Below are 20,734 nucleotides of genomic sequence, written 5' to 3'. Positions count from 1 at the left end.
AAGAACACAGTAATGAAAGAGCAAAGGAACAAGACATGAGACATAGAAAACAAATATCAAAATGGCAGACATAAATTCAAACATATCAATAATAACATTAAATGTGAATGGACTAAACAATCCAATTCAAAAGGCAGAGATTGTTAGGTCTGTGCTGATTTGGGCAGTAAGTTATGATTCACCTAAGAATATTTTTTCACTTGGTTCCAATGCCATTAGTAAGTAGAATTCACACTGGAATACCAGTTTTAATAATATATTGGTAGGAGTTAATCCAGGAATATTCCAAGGAATTTTACCCAGAAAATTTTGCCCACAAAATTTGTATTGATTTAGAGTTTTTGAGATATATTTTTTTAAATTTATTTTTATTTTTTTATTTTTGGCTGCGTTGGGTCTTTGTTGCTGTGTGCGGGCTTTCTCTAGTTGCAGCGAGCGGGGGACTACTCTTTGTTGCGGTGCGCGGGCTTCTCATTGTGGTGGCTTCTCTTGTTGCAGAGCATGGGCCCTAGGTGCACAGGCTTCAGTAGCTGTGGCAAGCGGGCTCAGTAGCTCGCAGGCTCTAGAGCGCAGGCTCAGTAGTTGTGACGCACAGGCTTAGTTGCTCCATGGCATGTGGGATCTTCCTGGACCAGGGGTCAAACCCGTGTCCCCTGCATTGGCAGGTGGATTCTTAACCACTGCGCCACCAGGGAAGCCCAAGATATCTTTTTTATACTTAGAGTCAAGGACCTCAAAGACCAGAGCATTGAATGGGTCATTGATGGGGATATTGATGTCACCAAGATAATCATAGGAGTTGAGGTAGAAAGAAAGACTGTAAGCCTGGTGCCAAGATCTCTATGAATGAGTGATGGTGTCTATGAATTTGAGATGACAAAGGTTAGGCATAGAGGGTCGTAGAGCCCCATATTTTAAGCTCAATGGTTAATGCCTGTTGTTTACTAATTATTTTATTAGGCATTCAGGTAAAGACAGAAAAATAAAACATAGTCCCTGTCTATCAAATGTAATGAGGTAGACAGTTTTACAAAGAAATTAATGCAGTATAATGTTAAAGGTGTTATAATTAAAGTAAGCTCCAGGATCAGAGAAGAAAGAATTAATCTACGTGGGAAAGGGAGTGATCAAGAAAGCCTTTAGAAGGAAAAATAACATAAGAGCTCTTTGTTTTATCTTGGGATGAATTCATTATGATATCTTATTTTTGAAAACATAGGATAGCAGCAGTCCAGGTACTGAGAGAACTGTATAAAATCTACAAAAACTGATGGTGACTATTTAGCCAAGGGTGAAATATGATGGAGGAAGTGGTAATCTTCAGCCCCAGTTCTGACAAATGTGTGACACCAGTAATCAAAGATAAGTGGCAGAGGAACTCAACAGTTGGGTGGGGATGACCAGAAAGACCCAGGGCATTAGCAGGTACTTGAAAATCCAGACAGTTATATCTGGGAAGAATAAGATAGGAAGACTGACAAGGAAAAGGCCAGTTCCAGCTGTGGACTGGTCTACTTAGCAGGTGATTGGAAAAGGAACTTCAATCATCAAAACTAAGTAAAAACTAAAGGACTTTTTTGTAAATCTTAGCCCAGAATGTCCATTATCTAAAAAGGCACTGCGTAGTAGCTGGAGCCCCATTTTCGCTGTTGATTCTTGTCTGAATCAATTCTTAGTATCAATATTGAAAATAATAATAATTTGGCTTTAATTTTAAATTCCTTAAATATCTAGAGGAGCTAAAGTAACTGCCAAAATGAAAAAAGACACCTGAAAATGTTAAACATAATATGAATTTATGAACATAATCCATTATAACTACCTTTAAGAAATTCCTACCTAATATATTATTAGAATTGGTATTTCTTATAGAGTTACATATTATTCAATTATCAAAATGATAAAACCTCATTTGGACCATACAATTTATTGTCCAAATAGGCATGTTTTTGAAAGTAAAAGTTGGTGGTATTAACAAGTACCCTAGGACAAGAGACATAAACTGGCACAGTCCTGGGCATCCCAATGACCTTCCCCACACTCCACCTTAACTTCCCACTCCCATGGTCACACTCTGAATATTGTCAATACCCAAGACTGCTCCACCCTATAAACCCACTCTCTAAAACAGTGCTTCCATCCTTCCAGGTTTCCATGACCCCTAACTGTTCTTCATCTTCACGTGCTACAGCCTTCCTCTTGGCTTTTACTTCTCTCCCTACCCAGCTTATATTTCATGGCCCGTCAAGTCAATCACACTTACCAAAATACCAAAGTCCATTGACTCTTGTTCTTTTCTCATCCTCCTGTCAAAACCCCAATCCTGGATGAAATGAACCATCTGCCTTCTTTGTGTCTGTATGAGGACTACCAAGCTGCTAGAGGACAATCACGTATTTCAACAATCTCTATAAATTCACCATCGTCAACATCGGACGCATTTCAGTATTGCCTGGCATCCTTCTTCCTGCCTGGCTTCTGCTACCACCACTCCACTGAAGCTGATCTTACCAACACCACGATTGACCTTGACAATGACAACAATGCTAATCGCAATAGTCACTTTTAGGTCTTCGTGTTGCTTTCCAACAATAGTTAAAATATTTGACAGCTTTTTTTACTCTCTGTCCTTGGCTTTTGTGATATCTTAAGCTTTGTCCTGAACACTTTGTCCAAAGCCCTCTTTTCACTCGGCAATCCCCTTCCCCAAATTTCCTCATCCAGGGAAATTTCACTACCATTGATATGCTGAGGGGCCAGACTGACATCTCCAGGCCAGACTTCTCTTCGTCATTTCCATTAACAACTTTGTCAGAAACCTCCAATGTAATATGTCCTAAACAGAGTTCCTTATCTCCCACCCCCTCCCACCACCACCACCACCACCCCCACTGTCACCTGTCCTTTTATCAGTGTCCCCATCTCAGTTAATGGCAGTTACTCAAAAGAGAAAACTGTAGTTATTTAAGATTCTTTCTTCTCTCATTTGCCACATCCTGTCATTCACTAATGCTATTGATTCTACCTCCTAAACATTACTTGAGTCTATTCACTTTCCTCCATCACTATTGTCACTACCTTAATCTAAACTACCATCAATTTCTCTTTGTCATCGCCTACATCCCCTCCAGTTTCCTTCCAAAATATTTTCCACACAGCAAACAGAAGGTTTTTTTAAAATTCAAATCTGTTGAGTTGATTCCTTACTTAAAACTCTTCAGTTGCTTATTATCATTACCCTTAGAAATAAGACTAAAATTCACTATTCGAATAGACCCATTCCAATACCCCAGCTATACCTCTGCCCCTTACTTTCTACATTTGAGATATACAAGGCTTCTTCCACTTTTTTCTGTAGATGGTAATCTTCCCTTCCTCTTGACCTTTGTGCATACTGGTTTCTCCTCTCTTGAATACAGTCTCTACTCCCCTATCTCTTCTTCTAGCAAACACTTACTTATTTAAAAGGTATTAGTTCATCGACAGATGAATGGATAAAGAAGATGTGGCACATATATACAATGGAATATTACTCAGCCATAAAAAGAAATGTAACTGAGTTATTTGTAGTGAGGTGGATGGACCTAGAATCAGTCATACAGAGTGAAGTAAGTCAGAAAGAGAAAAACAAATATTGTATGCTAACACATATATATGGAATCTAAAAAAAAAAATGGTACTGATGAACCTAGAGGCAGGTCAGGAATAAAGACATAGACGTAGAGAATGGACTTAAGGACACGGGCGGAGGGGGAAGCTGGGGCAAAGTGAGAGTAGCATCGACATATATACACTACCAAATGTAGAATAGTTAGCTAGTGGGAAGCAGCTGCATAGCACAGGGAGTCTCTTTAGGGATCTCCTTGCTTTCACCTTCACTCCTGTACAACTGGAGAGAACACGTTAGAACATAAGCTAGACCTCACTCCTGCTCAAAGCTCTCCAGCGGCTTCCCTTCTCAGTGTAAAAGCCGAAGTCTTTACAGTGGCCCAGACAGCCCTGTACAGTCTGACTGCTGACATTGCTCCTTCTTTCTTAGTGTTGCTCCCTCTGTTGCAGCCACACTGCGCTCCCTGCCATTCCTTCAACCTGACAGGCACACCCTTATGCAGGGCCGCTGCACTTGCTATTCTCTCTGCCTGGAATAGTCTCTGCCAAATACCTTATGACTTCCTACCCCTCCCCCATCATCAGTTCTTTAGTCAAATGTACCTTCTCAGTATGAAATTCTCTGAGGAGCCTACTTAAAATTGCAGGTCTCTTCTGTCCTACCCTCTTCCCTGCTTTATTTTTTCCCACAGGGATGAAGTGTCTCCGTATCCAACACCCTGTACATTTTATGCATTTCTGTTGTTTATTGACTGTCTCCTCCTCTGAGATATAAATTCTGTGATGGCAGAGATTTCTTTTTTTTAATCTGTTCGGTCCACCTTTGCATCCTCATTAAATAGTAAGCCACCAGTAAATATTTTTTGAATGAATTTGTGAGTGAGTGAATGAATATCATCTTCAATAAATATTCACCAGATGAACACTTGCCATAATACCAATTTTGTATTACTCTATCAGCCATTGTATTAATTATACGAAGGCTACATGGTTAAAATCCACATGCACTCTAGGGCATTAAGTGTTTGCTCGAGCAGATTCTTTCTTTGGCCTTCTGACTTAACCTATTTGCTGGGCCTAATTAAGGCAGTTTATCATCTTTCAGACTTCAACTACTACTTCAGTGTCATTAAATTTCCAAATCTATTTATCTTTAGCCTCATGTCCATTCCTGATTTGCATTTGTATTCCCAAAAACTTACTGTATATTTTCATTTTGTTATTTATACTTCAAAATCAACATCTAGAAATGTTACCGAATTGGTCAACTAGACACATGCCAGGGTCCTAGCCCCAAGCCAAGACCTTTTGTCTCGGCCAGGGAAGTTGTTTTTCCAAGCAGATTCACGCAGCCAACAGCAGATGCTGAGACTGCAACAGTACAAGCTTTATTCAATAGCCAAAGTATAGAGAAGCAGGAACCTAGTTCACAAATCAACTTCTCAACCCAATTCGGGCGGAGACACCAAATATATAGGAAGGTTGAGGTAAAAGCAAGGGAATTGGAAAAAATGGGAGGAATATTCATGAGTTATCCAAGAACAGGGGTGTGGTTTGGAATGATGCAACACTCCTTTTCAGTCTTTGTATGGGCTTTTGGGGTTGTTGTCACGGCAATGGTGGATGTGTCATTTAGCATACTAATGTGTTACAATGAGTGTATAATGAGGCTCAAGGTCTGCTGGAAGTCAAATCTTCCACCATCTTGGGCGTAGATGGTTCTAACTAGTTCTTGTTTTTTTTCTCTTTGCAGCTTCCTCCTGAAACTTAGAATATAATTGAATATAATTATATAAGAATATAAGAATAATTGGTTTCCATTCGAGGGATGGGCCGCGGTAGGATCTGGCGCAACAGCCTTGGTAACAGAAACGCAAATTTACCCAAATGCTCACGTTGACCTCAAATACAAATAGACACACACCAAAACTGTTCTTTCTCTCTCTCTCTTTTTTTTAATGTTAGTGATTTGCTTCACAGCAACTCAGATGGCCAAGCTAGAAATGGTGGAGCCTCCCTTATTTCTTTCCACTTCATGTTTCTCTTATGCAGTTCATCTCCATGTGCTGGAGGTTTTACCCCTGATTTTCTCTCCAATAAATCTCTCCTTTTCCATGCTTTCAGGTCTTTGATTAGGGTTTGTGTGATTTCTTAAGTGGTTTTTCTGATTACAGTTCTTCTAATTCATTCTTTGTATTATTGCCAACTTTACATTTCAGAACACCCCTAGTGAAACCTTGCAACTCAGATTGGGACTTGAACCCACGGTCTTTTAACTGAGATCACACACCTGGTCTCAGGACTTAATGAAGCTCAGGTTCTTGATGTCTTGTCCCAGAAGGAATTCAGTGAGAGACAAAGTGATAGGTAAGAAGCGGATTTATTTAGAAAGAAACACACTCCACAGACAGAGTGTGGGCCAGCTCAGAAGGCGAGAGATGGCACCAGGGTATGGGGGTTGTCAGCTTTTATAGGGGTGGGTAATTTCACAGGCTAATGAGTGGGAGGAGTATTCCATCTATTTTGGGGAAGGAGTGGGGATTTCTAGGAATTAGGCCACCACCCACTTTTTGATCTTTATGGTCTGCCTTGGAACTGTCATGGCGCCTATGGGTGTGTCATTTTGCTTGCTGATGTGTTACAGTGAGCTCAAGCTCTAGCCATCTAGACTGAGGCTCAAGGTCTAGCCATCTTGGATCTATCTGGTTCTAATCAGTTTATGTCATGTCCTCAAGCTATGTCATTCTTTTAAAGGTTGTGCTCTGCCCCCCTTCCCTCCTATTTCACTAGAACCTTCAAGGAAAATGTTCAGATTCATTAATATGTCATAAGATAGTTTAACCTCTAGATTAGAGAGAAATTTTATTGATAATCCTTAATGCATTAATCCGATTATCCAAGCTCCTGGGAATCACTTTATATGGCAGACTATATCCATGTGAGTGGTAAACCCTTAGAGCAAGTTGGCCCAAAATGAGCAGCCTTACTAATCCTTAGAGTCTAGTAGGAGTTCACAGATTTGGGAGTAGAATGGAGGCTTTTTGGAGGAAATGATAAGTTTACACAAAGAATAAACAAGATAGAAGAAAAACAGATAATAGCACACTTGAGAAATTGAAATTACTTATAAACATATCAAATGTTTTTAGATATATAAAGATGATTTCAGGTTCTTTAAGCTTCCTTTGGGAGGGGTGTGAAGTAAGAAGAGAAGAAATGAAAATATAATCATTATAGTGCACGCATGTTCTTTTCTGTCTGTCTGGAACAGGAATGCTAGTGATAGACCCTTAGAAGGTGAATCCACATCTTTATGAAAATATCTCTCGTTTCATTTCTGACACACTAGCTTGCTTGTGACTAGCATTTTTAAGGAGGGCATACTATGAAGTCCAGAGAGATACACATTTAGTCAACTATATCAAGGGAATGAACCAAGAAGGAAATATGCTTCTTTGTTACCCTTATTAGTCACTTTATAGTTTGTACTTTCAATAAATTAATTTGCATCTTACAATCTGAAGCTTACATAACAAATATTATGCCCTTATTACACACAAGGCAACTAAGGTCCTCAAAGATGTAGTGATGTGGTCAGGATCACAAAGCTAGTAAAAAATTCATTTCCTCCTCTTGCCATTAACATATGAGATAGTTATCAAGTCTGAACTTTAATACTATGGCAGGATTAGTTAGAACTAATCTTAGCAAACATCATTAAATGAAGAGAGTTGTGTCTTGGTCTGGAACCCACAGTTCATTCTTTTTTAGTATATATGGCAGCATTCCAAAGGACCTCTACAAAAATCAGTTTAATCCCATGTTTTCTCTTTCTATTAGTATTTTCTAGTTGTACCTAACTATGTTGCTACACTTACATTCCATCATGAGCTCCTTGAAAACAGTGATTAGTTGATATTCATCTTTGTCTTTCTGACACTTTATTTCTGCCATTCAGGCAGACAGGGCTCAACAAATATTTATTACATTGAATATTTGAAATTCACATGCAGGAAAAATGCCCAGTGCCTAAGTGCTGTTTATTTTCCTCTTATCACTAAATCTCTGCATTATTTTCTGCTTTTTGTATCCTATAAAAACCTACAGTGACTGGCCAGGGAAATTTCCTTTATTACGAGCTATGAACTTTGTCTTTTTAAATTCACAGTTGGCAAACACACTCTGAAGACACCATTATAATCTTAATATATTTCTCTTAGAAATGTGAGAAATATTCAGAGCAAAGTGTTCACATATTCAGAGGTTATGAAATACAGCCCTTGATTTTAGCCAATAGGTATTCACTTTGGGGAATAAAGAAGAGACTGGAAGAATCAGGGAAGAGGAAAAACAGAAATAAATAGCATGTGGGTAAGAGAAGACTTTTTTCTGCAGCTGTGAGACCAAGACAGAGTATAAAAGATAGGCAGCACTATTATTTTGTAATATAATTCTAACAAGGAACATTTTAAAAAATATTTCTTTAGACAGCAACGTGTGTATATTTTGTGGCAAAGATGTTATTTTCTAAAAGAAATGAATGTGTTCAGTTTTGCTTTCCCTATTTTTCATGGATTAAGAAAAGCATCCCCAGGAATTCCCTGGCGGTCCAGTGGTTAGGACTCGGTGCTTTCACTGCAGGAAGCCGAGTTCAATCCCCTTTGGGGAACTAAGATCCCTCAAGCCTCAAGACGCAGCCAAAATAAAAAATGGCATTCCCCTCGCCCCCACCCCAACCATTATCATTCCTCTCATCCAGGCTTGAGTTAAATATTTACCGATTTGCCAGAAGACACCACCTTTCATAAGCAGATTTCAGGCTATTGTATAATGTGGAATCCAAAACTCAAATGAATGTCAATTTCACTTCATTTTGCCTCTGGGAACTGTGGAGTCACTTAATCTTTAGGCCTTCGTTTTACTTTTTTTAATATATGGAAACGGGAGGAAGGCAGATGATTGCCAAGATGCTTTCTAGCTTTGCTGCTCTAAGAACTTTTCCTCGTGTTTTTCTGGATTCCTCCGTCAGGGCTTCTGACACTTTGATCAGCCTCCGGCACAGGCTGCCCTAGGCAACAGGAGTTAGCTCCTGAGGCTTGGGGCGACCGCATTTTGAGGGCAGGGACAAATCAACTCTCGGAGTGTGAGGCTGTAGACGGTGATCCCTTCCAGTTCTGGATTTAGGAAGCCAGCTGCACCGCACCCCACCCCGCATTCCCTTACAGCCCCGAGGCTCCGATTCCGCGTCTGAAATTGAACAGGGGGAGGGTTGGGTCACGTGACGGATCAGGTGCCCACCGGGTCCGCCCCGCTTCCTTCCGGCATAAATTCTGGCCGCACCGCCCCTCCCCTCCGCACGTGGCGTCTCCGCTTTTGTGCCCCGCGCTCCCTGGGGTCTCGCCGCCTGCAGCCATGGCACCCGGCCAGCTCGGTGAGCCCCTTGGCGCCCTGGAGGTGCCGCGCCATCGGCATCCGTGCCGCGCGGCGACCTTAAACTCCGGCAATGGCGGCGGCCGGGCGGGAGCTGCGGGGGCCCGGCAGGGTGGGAGGCGGCGCTGCGGTCTGCTAGGCCCCGGCCCGCGGTAGTGCGGTTCGCTGGCGGCAGACCCGGCCCCGGGTCAAGGTCTGGGTAGTGAGGGCCTTGAGATTCCCGACTGCCCCCAATATACAACCCCCGCTCCCCGGCCTTGAGGAATATAATGTACAGCGAGTGATGAGAAATGTTTTCTGTTTCAGCCTTATTTAGTGTCTCTGACAAAACCGGCCTTGTGGAATTTGCCAGGAACCTAGCTTCTGTGGGTTTGCATCTGATCGCTTCTGGAGGGACTGCAAAAGCTCTCAGAGATGCTGGTCTGGCAGTCAGGTAAGGCACAACTTGCTTTCTAAGTCCAATCAGAACCTAGTGTGATGACGTTGACCAGAAAGTAATGTATTCCAAGCACTGAGTAAAAATAACGTTATTTACTCCTCCCAGCCAGGCTGTGAGATTGGTAAACTACTTAACCACCTTTGTGGAAGAGGAAGATGAGGCCCAGAGAAATTTAGTAACTTCGGTTCATATTTACAGAGTAAGGAGTTGGGACCCCCAGAGTCCTCATTTCAGAGCCCTCCTCAGCCACAACAGATTAATTTAGGTGGACTGTCTGTTGGGCAAGAAGGAGGTTGTGATTTGCAGGATGCATATGATCTGTTTTGACTGGCTCTTTAGTGAAACTGTAGACATCATTAAAATTCAACTCTTAAAATTCAGTCTCTCTTCCCTTAGCATCTCTGGTAACCATGTTCAACATGTTGATGTGTTTCCTTCCAGTGTTTTTATAAGCATATTTTTTTATTTCATAGCTCATACAGAAGATAGATGGTCTTGCTTCTTGCTTTTTTCACATATTGTGGGTTTTTAAAAATTTGCTTGTAAATTCTGGCAGAGAGGGTTCAGGTCAGTTTGATGATATGGATCGATATTTAAATGCTGTCTTTTATGTGTCCCTTTGTCATATTTTGTGATTATCTTTTTCCAGCTTACATTTTCTTTTCATGTATTGAGTAAAAAGTTCTTAAATTTACATAGATCAGTCCTTTGTTCAATGTTTTGAAAGCATTCCTCACATACTTAATTTTGGTACTTTTATTAAAGTGCTCAAACTTTTGATTCGGAATTTGTATTTGCATAGTGTTAACCAGTTATTCTAATACCAACATCACTTTACTAAACAATCTTTATTGCCCCACTCATTTACTTTGCTGTCTTTATGCTTGTTTAATCATAAAAATAAATCCTTGCTTTCTCTTTAGTCTGTTTCTGAGATAAGAATATTGATACTTTGTTGTATATTGCCAAATTACTTGTGAGTTGAATTTATTTCTTAATATTTCATTAGTATGGCTTATGATTCATTTTCTGAATTCTGAAAATCCAGGCTCTGAAAAAATGTTGGAAGATGCTTTGGAATGGTGTAAAATGTAAAATGACAACTCAGCAGAAGCACTAGCAATATTCTGTTTATCTGTTTTCAGAGATGTCTCTGAGGTAACTGGATTTCCTGAAATGTTAGGGGGGCGTGTGAAAACCTTGCATCCTGCAGTCCATGCTGGTAAGTGGTTGATACCTTCAATTTAAAACAATCAGTGGTTTTCAGTTACTTTGTAGAATAAACAAAGGGATAAGGAAAAAGGCAGGTCATAGCTCAAAAAAAAATTATCTGTGAGGTTATACTGGTTTTGTCACATGTGCTGCTAAAGTTCATAACACATTAGAACCTGTTTAAAATCTGGTTTGCTTTATTACCTGATGGATTCCTCTGCTTGCTATTAGTCCTGGCCTGATAAATAAGTTAGAGTGTGATATTTCCTGCTGGAGTTAATGAAAATACTTAAGATTTTAGAGTGTGAAAAAACTTTTATTATGATTCCAAACTGAGAATAAAGCATCACAGTGTAACTGACTTTCAAAGGAGTTCTTTCAAAATGCTTCACTATTTATGGGAGTACATGGAGTGATGGAACTGGCAACAGTTATATGAAAATTCCTTTTATGTTTTGTTGCTCAAGAAAAAGGGAATCAGGAACTGATGCAAACAATTTTTAAGTATACCCACTAATCTGAGTTTTGTACTGTCTGGTATTCTTAATTAGGCAATGCTAGGTGCTTTAACTTGATTGATGGGATCATGTTGGAAAGAAGTACCTTATTCTGACTTGTTTTTTGAACCTAATACTCTAACTTTGTTAAATTAGGCATCTTGGCTCGTAATATCCCAGAAGATAGTGCTGACATGGCCAGACTTGATTTCAGTCTTATAAGGTAAAAATTCAAAGTTGAACTTTTAATACATTAGGGATCAAAGACAAAGAAGCCAAATCTTGTGTCTCTTTTTAAAGATCAAGGTTAGCATTAAGTTTAGTTTCCTGATCACTTACTATAAACATTTATTGAGGACCTTTGTGACGTTGTATGTGGGTAAACATTTTGATTTTGCCAAATTTATATTGCTAAAATACATAATTATGCTTAAACAACCTTTGCTTTTTTAGGAAGTTGTGATCTAAATTGTCGTACATATAAGTAACTTAGTTATTTGCATAATGATATTCACTGTTTCTTTTTAATACATATGTATAACAGCTTTATTCAGCTTAATTCATGTACCATCCAATTCCCCAATTTAAAGTAGATAATTCAGTAGTTTAGTAATTTAGTATATTTAGAGTTGTACAATTATTACCACAGTTAATGTTAGAGTATATTCATCACCCCACCCCCCCACCCTGACCCTCCCCCCAAAAAACTCTACCCATTAACCTTCATTCTTCATTTCCCCCAACAACCTAGGCAAGCACCTGTCTATCTTCTGTCTCTATGTATTTACACGAACATTGCGTATCAGTGTAATTGTATAATATATGGTCCTCTGTGACTAGCTTCTTAGCATGTTTTCAAGGTTCATCCATGTTATAGCATATATCAATTCACTTTTTTATTGCTGAAGAGTAATTTATTGTATGGATATACTCCCATTTATCAGTTCATCAGTTGATGGATATTTGGATTGGTTGCACTTTTGGATGTTATGAATAATGCAGCTATGGACATTCATGTACAAATTTTTATGTGGACATATATTTTCATTTCTCTTGGGTATATACCTGGGAATGGAATTTCTTGGTCATCTGGTAACTGTTTAAACTTTTGAGGAGGTGCCAGACTATTTTTCAAAGTGCTTCATCAGTTTACATTCCCACTGGCAGTGTACAAAAGTTCTCACTTCTACATACTCAGCAACATTTGTTACTGATTTTTTTGATTTTAACCATCCTATGATGTGGTATCTCACTGTGATTATGATTTGCATTTCCTAATGAGGTTGAGCATCTTTTCATGAGCATAAGCCATTTGTATACCTTTGGAGAAATGTCTGTTCAGATGCCCATTTTAATTGAGTTACTTATTTTTTATTATTGAGTTGTAAGAATTCATTTTATCCCATTCTGTGGATTGTTTTCACTTTCTTAATGGTATCCTTTGACCATCATAAAAGTTTTAAATTTTGGTAATATCCAACTTACCTGTATTTTTTCTTTTGCTGCCTGTGCCTTTGGTGTTATTTCTAAGAAACCATTTCATAATTCAAAATAATGAAGATTTATGCCTATGTTTTCTTTTAAGAGTTCTTTAGTTTTAGCTTTTATGCTTAGGTCTTTGATTCCTTTTAAGCTACTTTTTTTATATGTGGGTGTGAGGTAGGGGTCCAGCTTTATTTAGTATGTGGCTATCCAGTTGTCTCAGCATCATTTATGGGAGAGACTATTCTTTCCCCATTGAATGATCTTGGTACACTTGATCTATACCTTCTTTATGCCAGCACCACGCCATTATCTTTGCCGTAAATTGTGAAAGTGATAAGTGTGAGTCTTCCAGCTTTGTTCTTCTTTTTCAAGATTGTTGTGGGTATTTGCAAGGGTCCCTTGCATTTCCATATGAATTTTAGGGTCAGCTTGCCCATTTCTGCAAAAATGGGTGTTGGAATTTTTGTAGGGATTATCTTGAATCTGTAGATCAATTTGGGGAATATTGCCATCCTAACAGTATTAAGTCTTCCAGTCTATAAACATGGGATCTCTTTCTAAAGATTTTTTAAAATTTCAACGTTGTTTTGTACTTTTTAAGATACAAGTCATAGTCTGTTGTTAAATTTATTCTTAAATTTGTTTGTTTTTGTTTTTGATGCTATTGTAAGTAGAACTGTTTTCTTAATTTTACTTTTGGATTGTTCCTCGCTAGTGTGTATAAGTTCAATTGATTATATCCTACAACCCTGCTGAACTCATTTACTGATTAGTGCTAATGATTTTTCTGTGTGAATTCCTTAGGATTTTCTATATACAAGATCATGTCACCTGCTAATAGAGATAACATCACTTTTTTCCAATCTTGGTGCCTTTTGTTTCATTTTCTTTGCTAATTGACTAGGGTAGAACCTCCAGTACAGGGTTGAGTAGAAGTGGTGAGAGTGGACATCCTTGTCTTGTTCCTGATCTTAGGGGAGAGCTTTCAGTCTTTCACCTTGAAGTATAATGTTAGCTGTGGGTTTTTTTTTTTAAATATCCTTTATCGTGTTGAGCAAGTTCTATTCTTAATTTTTGAGTGTTTCCATCATGAATGAGTTCAGTTTTTATCAGATGCTTTCTGTGCATCTATTGAGATAATCAGGTGGTTTTTGTCCTTTATTTTATTGACATAGCTATTACAACAATTGACTTTTAGATATTAAATCAACCTTACAGTCCTGGGATAAACCATACTTTGTTGTGGTGTGTACTTCTTTTTATATTTTACTGGATTCAATTTGGTAGTATGTTAAGGACTTTTTGGTCTGTATTCATAAGATACTGTTAATGGGTTTTTTTTTTGCGACATTTTGTCTGGTTTTAGTATCAGGCATTGGGAAGTGTTGCCCACCACCCCGCCTTCTGTTTTTCTTTTTTTGTTAGTTTTCACCAGTTGTGCTTATTTCACTGGGGAACCAGCCCACATATCTCCTCACATTGCAGCCCTAGGGGTGGATCTCTGTTTCACTGGTGGTGAATTTTAGATCAGGTCTGTCCTTTAAATTACTCTTTTGTCCTTTTACCGTTATTGTGTATGACCTTTCTGAAGACAAAACAAATCTTTCCCCTTTAGAATGACCTATCATTTTTCATCATTTTACACAATCCGCTGGAAATAGAGTGTAAAATCCAATGTCGTAAATAATGGCGATCACATTCCAAATTGAGGATATTATCGGTAGCCTTGTATTTTATTTCAGTTAAAATTTTGTTTTTAAATTTTGATGGCTTGATAGGACAGTGGGTAGCTAAGGTTACCCAAGCAGCAACATTGCAATATGATTTGGAGGGAATAATGTGTATTGAGAGCATTTGCTGACTACAGCCCCTTCTGTATATCTATGCTTTTGCAAATGTGGGCGGTCCTGACGTTTCAAAGTAACTTTAGAACTTTAAAACGTCAGGCTCACAGTTGATATTTTAGGTCTTAAGGGGTTTGGTCATGTTAACAGCTACTGACTGAGGTGTGTAAACCACGGAAGTTTGAGTTTTTAGTGACAGCTGAATTCCTCTTTGTTTTTAGAGTTGTCGTTTGTAATCTGTATCCCTTTGCAAAGACGGTGGCTTCTCCGGCTGTAACTGTTGAAGTGGCTGTTGAGCAAATTGATATTGGTAAGTCAGAAAAACCATATTTGAAGACTGCTGGAGGAGACACTTCTTTACACTGTAAACAAGATGACTCTTGGATGTTCCCTGTTAAGGGCCTAGCAAATAGTCGCTGCCCCCAGATGGGATGACTGATTCATCTGTATTTTCTGAGCTCTTTCTCTGTGTAGAGATTCATCTGGCTTATTTTTCTCTCTTTTTTTTTTTTTTTTAATTAATTTATTTATTTTTGGCTGTGTTGGTCTTCATTTCTGTGCGAGGGCTTTGTCTAGTTGTGGCAAGCGGGAGCCACTCTTCATCGCACTGCATGGGCCTCTCACTATCGCGGCCTCTCTTGTTGCGGAGCACAGGCTCCAGTCGCGCAGGCTCAGTAGTTGTGGCTCATGGGTCTAGTTGCTCCGCGGCATGTGGGATCTTCCCAGACCAGGGCTCGAACCTGTGTGCCCTGCATTGGCAGGCAGATTCTCAACCATTGCGCCACCAGGGAAGCCCTTTTCTCTTATTTTTAAGGCAAGAATTATAGTAGAAGTAAGTATGCGTACAGTGACTTGATTTGAAAGAGGTGAAACTGATACGAAAATGCAAATCGTCTTTTGTTCTTCAAAGGGGGAGTAACCCTGCTGAGAGCGGCAGCCAAAAACCACACTCGAGTGACAGTAGTGTGTGAACCAGAGGACTATGCGGCTGTGTCCTCAGAGATGCAGGGCTCCGACAGCAAAGACACGTCTTTGGAGACAAGACGCCAGTTAGCCTTGAAGGTGCGGACACGCTTTTATCTAGTGCAGTGTTTGCAAAACTAACAGTACTCAGTTCTCACCAGACTACATCACCCTCCAGGGTTCTGCTTGGAGCTGCTATCCTTTTGTTATAAATGCAGAGACCAACTGTCAGAGAGGTAGTCTGTCAAAAGATTGAAAGAGAAATGGAAAGGGAGTAATTCTTTGTGCTATTTATTATTATTTGGTGTCTTTCCTGCACAGGCATGTGTGTGGGCTGTGGGTTGTAGTTTGACATATACTACTTATAACCATTTTTACCTCACTTTCAGAAATACTGCGGGTATTTTCACAAATCTTAACTCTTATTCTAGGCTTTCACTCATACGGCACAATATGATGAAGCAATTTCAGATTACTTCAGGAAAGAATATAGTAAAGGAATATCTCAGATGCCCTTGAGGTATGGAATGAACCCTCATCAAACTCCTGCCCAGTTGTATACCCTGAAGCCCAAGCTCCCAATCACAGGTAAAAGCTGAGCGTTACGTGGCACCGTTTGCCGTGTCTGGATGTGTGTGTCTTTGTCTCTATTGTATCAGATGTGATTCACTTTTTAGAAGATAAAGTAAATTACATAGTACCTCTTATAGTTGCCTGAAGTTTGAGCTGTCAGTGGGACTTGTGAACAAAAAATATTGAGATAATCCAGGGTTCTGGAGAGGAGTCAAGTTGAAGATACAGATTTGAATGTCTGGTGTGTAGATGGTTTTCAAGATGTAGACAGGATGGGATGGCTGAATTTTGGAGAAGACGGTCAGGACCAAACCTTGACGTGGCAGTGGAGAACCATCAGAGGAGAACCTATAGAGTTTCAACCAGTTGGAATGCTGCTGAGAGCAGTGGCTATTTGATTTGGGAATGTTACAAACACACAGTTTCCTTGGAATGATGGATCTGGAAGCCCAGTTAAAATGTACCAAAATAGGAATGTAAGGTTAGGAAAGAAGAATGATAAAGATAATTCTTTGAACAGAGAAATTAGTCAGGGCTTAAGGACTTGTAGAGTTATGAGAGGGGTTTTACAGTTTTTGGTTCTGTTTTGTTGTTAAGGTGGACTATCTAATGAGCAAGCACGTCCTACTCCCTGGTAGAAGGGAAGAGTGGGTCCAGCGGGCAGAGGAGAGAGTTGTAGGTGTGAAGACTTCGGAGGGTTGAAGTTGGTGGGGGGCTGCCCTGGGTGAGAGCACGGGCAGCTTCCTTCAGGCACTGAGAAGGCAAGCTCAGAGCGCACATTGGTAGATTGGTGCTGTTTGCTCCCTGTTACCAGCGGAGAGAGGGGAGGAGAGAGAAGCAGTGCAGGAAGTTTAAGGAGCATTTAAAATACTCTTTTCTTTGCTCTTGACAGTTGGTAAGGGCTATTACTACTTTGCCTCAGATATATTTTGAATCTTTTCTAATACTGCCCAAGCCCGTATACTCAGCCCTAGAGTTGTGTGTGTGTGTGTGTGTGTGTGTTTGTGCGTGAGAGTGATATTAATGACTGGTTTTCTTGTGATTGGAAATGAGAAGAGTTCTGTTTTGTTTCAACTGTTTAATAGATTAAACAACTTTAAACATTTCTCTATAGCACTTGTGTCTAAAGAGTTGTTAGTGTCTTTGGAAATTTGATAATTTGAAGGGGTTATTCTAACTAACTGAAATGTTTCAGAAGCCAAGTTTTCTCCTACTTACCACAATTAGTCTAAACTATAAAAAAAAGGAGATGGGGGAGTTTTATAAAAGATGTCTCATTTAATTTTTGCATGTTGTATGTCCTATAGCATATTTTACTTTTGTTGTTTACTGTTTATTGCCTGTTTTGTTTCTTCTATGCCTCTCACATAAGCTCCATGAGAACAGTAATTTTTATTTTTATTTTTTTGCTTGAGGGAACTTTATTTCCAACTAGTTTTATTAAAAAGAGCAGGTTTGTTTGGTTTTTTTTTAATTAATTTTTTTTTTTTTTTTTTTGGCCACACTGCACGGCATGTGGGATCTTGGTTCTCCAACCAGGGATCTAACCCATGCCCCTGCAGTGGAAGTGCAGAGGCTTAACCACTGGACCACCAAGGAAGTCCCCTAAAAAGAGCAGTTTTAGATTTACAGAAAAATTTCCCAGAAGTACAAAGAATTCTCATATATCCCCCTTCCCCCAGTTTCCCCTGTTAAAAACTTTGCATTAGTGTGGTACATTTGTTACAATTAATGAACCAATATTGGTTCATTATTATTAACTAAGATCCATAGTTTAGATTCAGAATATGTTGTACATTCTACGGCTTTGGGCAAACGTATAATGTATTCACCATGATATTTTCCTACATAATAGTTTTACCACCCTAAAAACTCCTCCCCTTCCACCCCTCTAACCCCTAGCAACCACTGATCTTTTCACTGTCTCTATACTTTTGCTGTGTTCCAGTATCATATAGTTGGAAACATATAGTATATAGCTTTTTCAGACTGACTTCTTTAACTTAGCAATATGCATTTAAGTTTCCTCCTGTGTCTTTTGGTAGCTTATTACCTCTTATTGCTGAGTAATATTTCCTTGTGTGGTACCTTATTACCTCTTATTGCTGAATAATATTTCCTTGTGTGTGATAAACCACAGTTTATCCATTCACCTTTTGAAGACATCAAGAATATAAGGATGCTGTTTGGCAGTTTATGAATAAAGCTGTTATAAACACTTGTGTACGTGTTTTCGTGTAGGCACAAGTTTTCAACTCATTTGGGTAAATACCTAATATTTTCTATTGTATAATTCTATTGTGCATTTTGTTTCCTTTCTAACTCCACCCATAAGCTCCATGATGACAGTAATTTGGTTTTTTTTTTTTTTTTTTTTTTTTTAAATTCAAAGAGCATTTTATTGTTTGGAAGAAGTATAGAGAAACAGATTAATGTTTGAATTTTCTTTAAATTTAATTTAATTTATTTTTTTATACAGTAGGTTCTTATTAGTTATCCATTTTATACATATTAGTGTATATATGTCAATCCCAGTCTCCCAATTCATCCCCCCCAGCTCACTTTTCCCTCTTGGTGTCCATACGTTTGTTCTCTACATCTGTGTCTATTTCTGTCCTGAAAACCAGTTCATCTGTACCATTTTTCTAGGTTCTACATATATGCGTTAATATACAATATTTGTTTTTCTCTTTCTGACTTACTTCATTCTGTATGACAGTCTCTAGATCCATCCACGTCTCTACAAATGACCCAATTTCATTCCTTTTTATGGCTGAGTAATATTCCATTGTATATATGTACCACATCTTCTTTATCCATTCATCTGTCGATGGGCATCTAGGTTGCTTCCATGACCTGACTATTGTAAATAGTGCTGCAATAAACATCGGGGTGCATGTGTCTTTTTGAATTATGGTTTTCTCTGGGTATATGCCCAGTAGTGGGATTACTGGGTCATATGGTAATTCTGTTTTTAGCTTTTTAAGGAACCGCCATACTGTTCTCCATAGTGGCTGTATCAATTTACATTCCCACCAACAGTGCAAGAGGGTTCCCTTTTCTCCACACCCTCTCCAGCATTTGTTGTTTGTAGATTTTCTGATGATGCCCATTCTAACTGGTGTGAGGTGATACCTCATTGTAGTCTTGATTTGCATTTCTCTAATAATTAGTGATGTTGAGCAGCTTTTCATGTGCTTCTTGCCATCTATATGTCTTTTTTGGAGAAATGTCTGTTTAGGTCTTCTGCCCATTTTTGGATTGGGTTGTTTGTTGTTTTAATATTGAGCTGCATGAGCTGTTTATATATTTTGGAGATTAATCCTTTGTCTGTTGATTTGTTTGCAAATATTTTCTCCCATTCTGAGGGTTGTCTTTTCGGCATGTTTGTCGTTTCCTTGGCTGTGCAAAAGCCTTTTAAGTTTCATTAGGTCCCATTTGTTTATTTTTGTTTTTATTTCCATTACTCTAGGAGGTGGACCAAAAACGATCTTGCTGTGATTTATGTCAAAGAGTGTTCTTCCTGTGTTTTCCTCTAAGAGTTTTATAGTGTCCAGTCTTCATTTAGGTCTCTAATCCATTTTGAGTTTATTTTTGTATATGGTGTTAGGGAGTGTTCTAATTTCATTCTTTTACATGTAGCTGTCCAGTTTTCCCGGCACCACTTATTGAAGAGACTGTCTTTTCTCCATTGTATATCCTTGCCTCCTTTGTCATAGATTAGTTGACCATAGGTGCATGGGTTTATCTCTATGCTTTCTATCTTGTTCCATTGATCTATGTTTCTGTTTGTGTGCCAGTACCATGTTGTCTTGATTATTGTAGCTTTATAGTATAGTCTGAAATCAGGGAGTCTGATTCCTCCAGCTCCGTTTTTTTCCCTCAAGACTGCTTTGGCTATTTGGGGTCTTTTGTGTCTCCATACAAATTTTTAGATTTTTTGTTTTAGTTCCGTAAAAAATGCCATTGGTAATATGATGGGGATTGTATTGAATCTGTAGATTGCTTTGGGTAGTATAGTCATTTTCACAATATTGATTCTTCTAATCCAAGAACATGGTATATCTCTCCATCTGTTTGTATCATCTTTAATTTCTTTCATCAGTGTCTCATAGTTTTCTGCATACAGGTCTTTTGTCTCCCTAGGTAGGTTTATTCCTAGGTATTTTATTCTTTTTGTTGCAATGGTAAATAGGAGTGTTTCCTTAATTTCTCTTTCAGATTTTTCATCATTAGTGTATAGGAATGCAAGAGATTTCTGTGCATTAATTTTATATCCTGCAACTTTACCACATTCATTAATTAGCTCTAGTAGTTTTCTGGTGGAATCTTTAGGATTCTCTATATATAGTATCATGTTATCTGCAAACAGTGACAGTTTTACTTCTTCTTTTCCAATTTGTATTCCTTGTATTTCTTTTTCTTCTCTGATTGCCATGGCTAGGACTCCAAAACTATGTTGAATAATAGTGGCGAGAGTGGACATCCTTGTCTTGTTCCTGATCTTAGAGGAAATGCTTTCAGTTTTTCACCATTGAGAATGATGTTTGCTGTGGGTTTGTCATATATGGCCTTTATTATATTACGGTAGGTTCCCTCTATGCCCACTTTTTGGAGAGTTTTTAATCATAAATGGGTGTTGAATTTTGCCAAAAGCTTTTTCTGCATCTATTGAGATGATC

The 20,734-nt window shown here is 38.7% G+C and overlaps 1 protein-coding gene across 1 annotated transcript in view; it reads left to right on the top strand.

Moving 5' to 3' along the window:
• The first annotated feature begins 8,887 nt into the window (after positions 1-8,887).
• Positions 8,888-20,734, top strand: part of ATIC (5-aminoimidazole-4-carboxamide ribonucleotide formyltransferase/IMP cyclohydrolase) — a 37,710-nt gene continuing 25,863 nt past the window's right edge. The window contains exons 1-7 of the mRNA XM_082397667.1: positions 8,888-9,040; positions 9,346-9,472; positions 10,624-10,700; positions 11,344-11,410; positions 14,738-14,826; positions 15,427-15,578; positions 15,911-16,067. Of these exons, the coding sequence (XP_082253793.1) occupies positions 9,022-9,040; positions 9,346-9,472; positions 10,624-10,700; positions 11,344-11,410; positions 14,738-14,826; positions 15,427-15,578; positions 15,911-16,067 (688 nt within the window). The 5' untranslated portion in view covers positions 8,888-9,021. The remainder of the gene's footprint in view (positions 9,041-9,345; positions 9,473-10,623; positions 10,701-11,343; positions 11,411-14,737; positions 14,827-15,426; positions 15,579-15,910; positions 16,068-20,734) is intronic.

Source organism: Balaenoptera borealis (genome assembly GCF_965194805.1).
Source record: "Balaenoptera borealis genome assembly, chromosome: 6".
In the NCBI taxonomy this organism is placed as follows: domain Eukaryota; kingdom Metazoa; phylum Chordata; class Mammalia; order Artiodactyla; family Balaenopteridae; genus Balaenoptera; species Balaenoptera borealis.
This window is presented reverse-complemented; position numbering and strand designations above follow the sequence as displayed.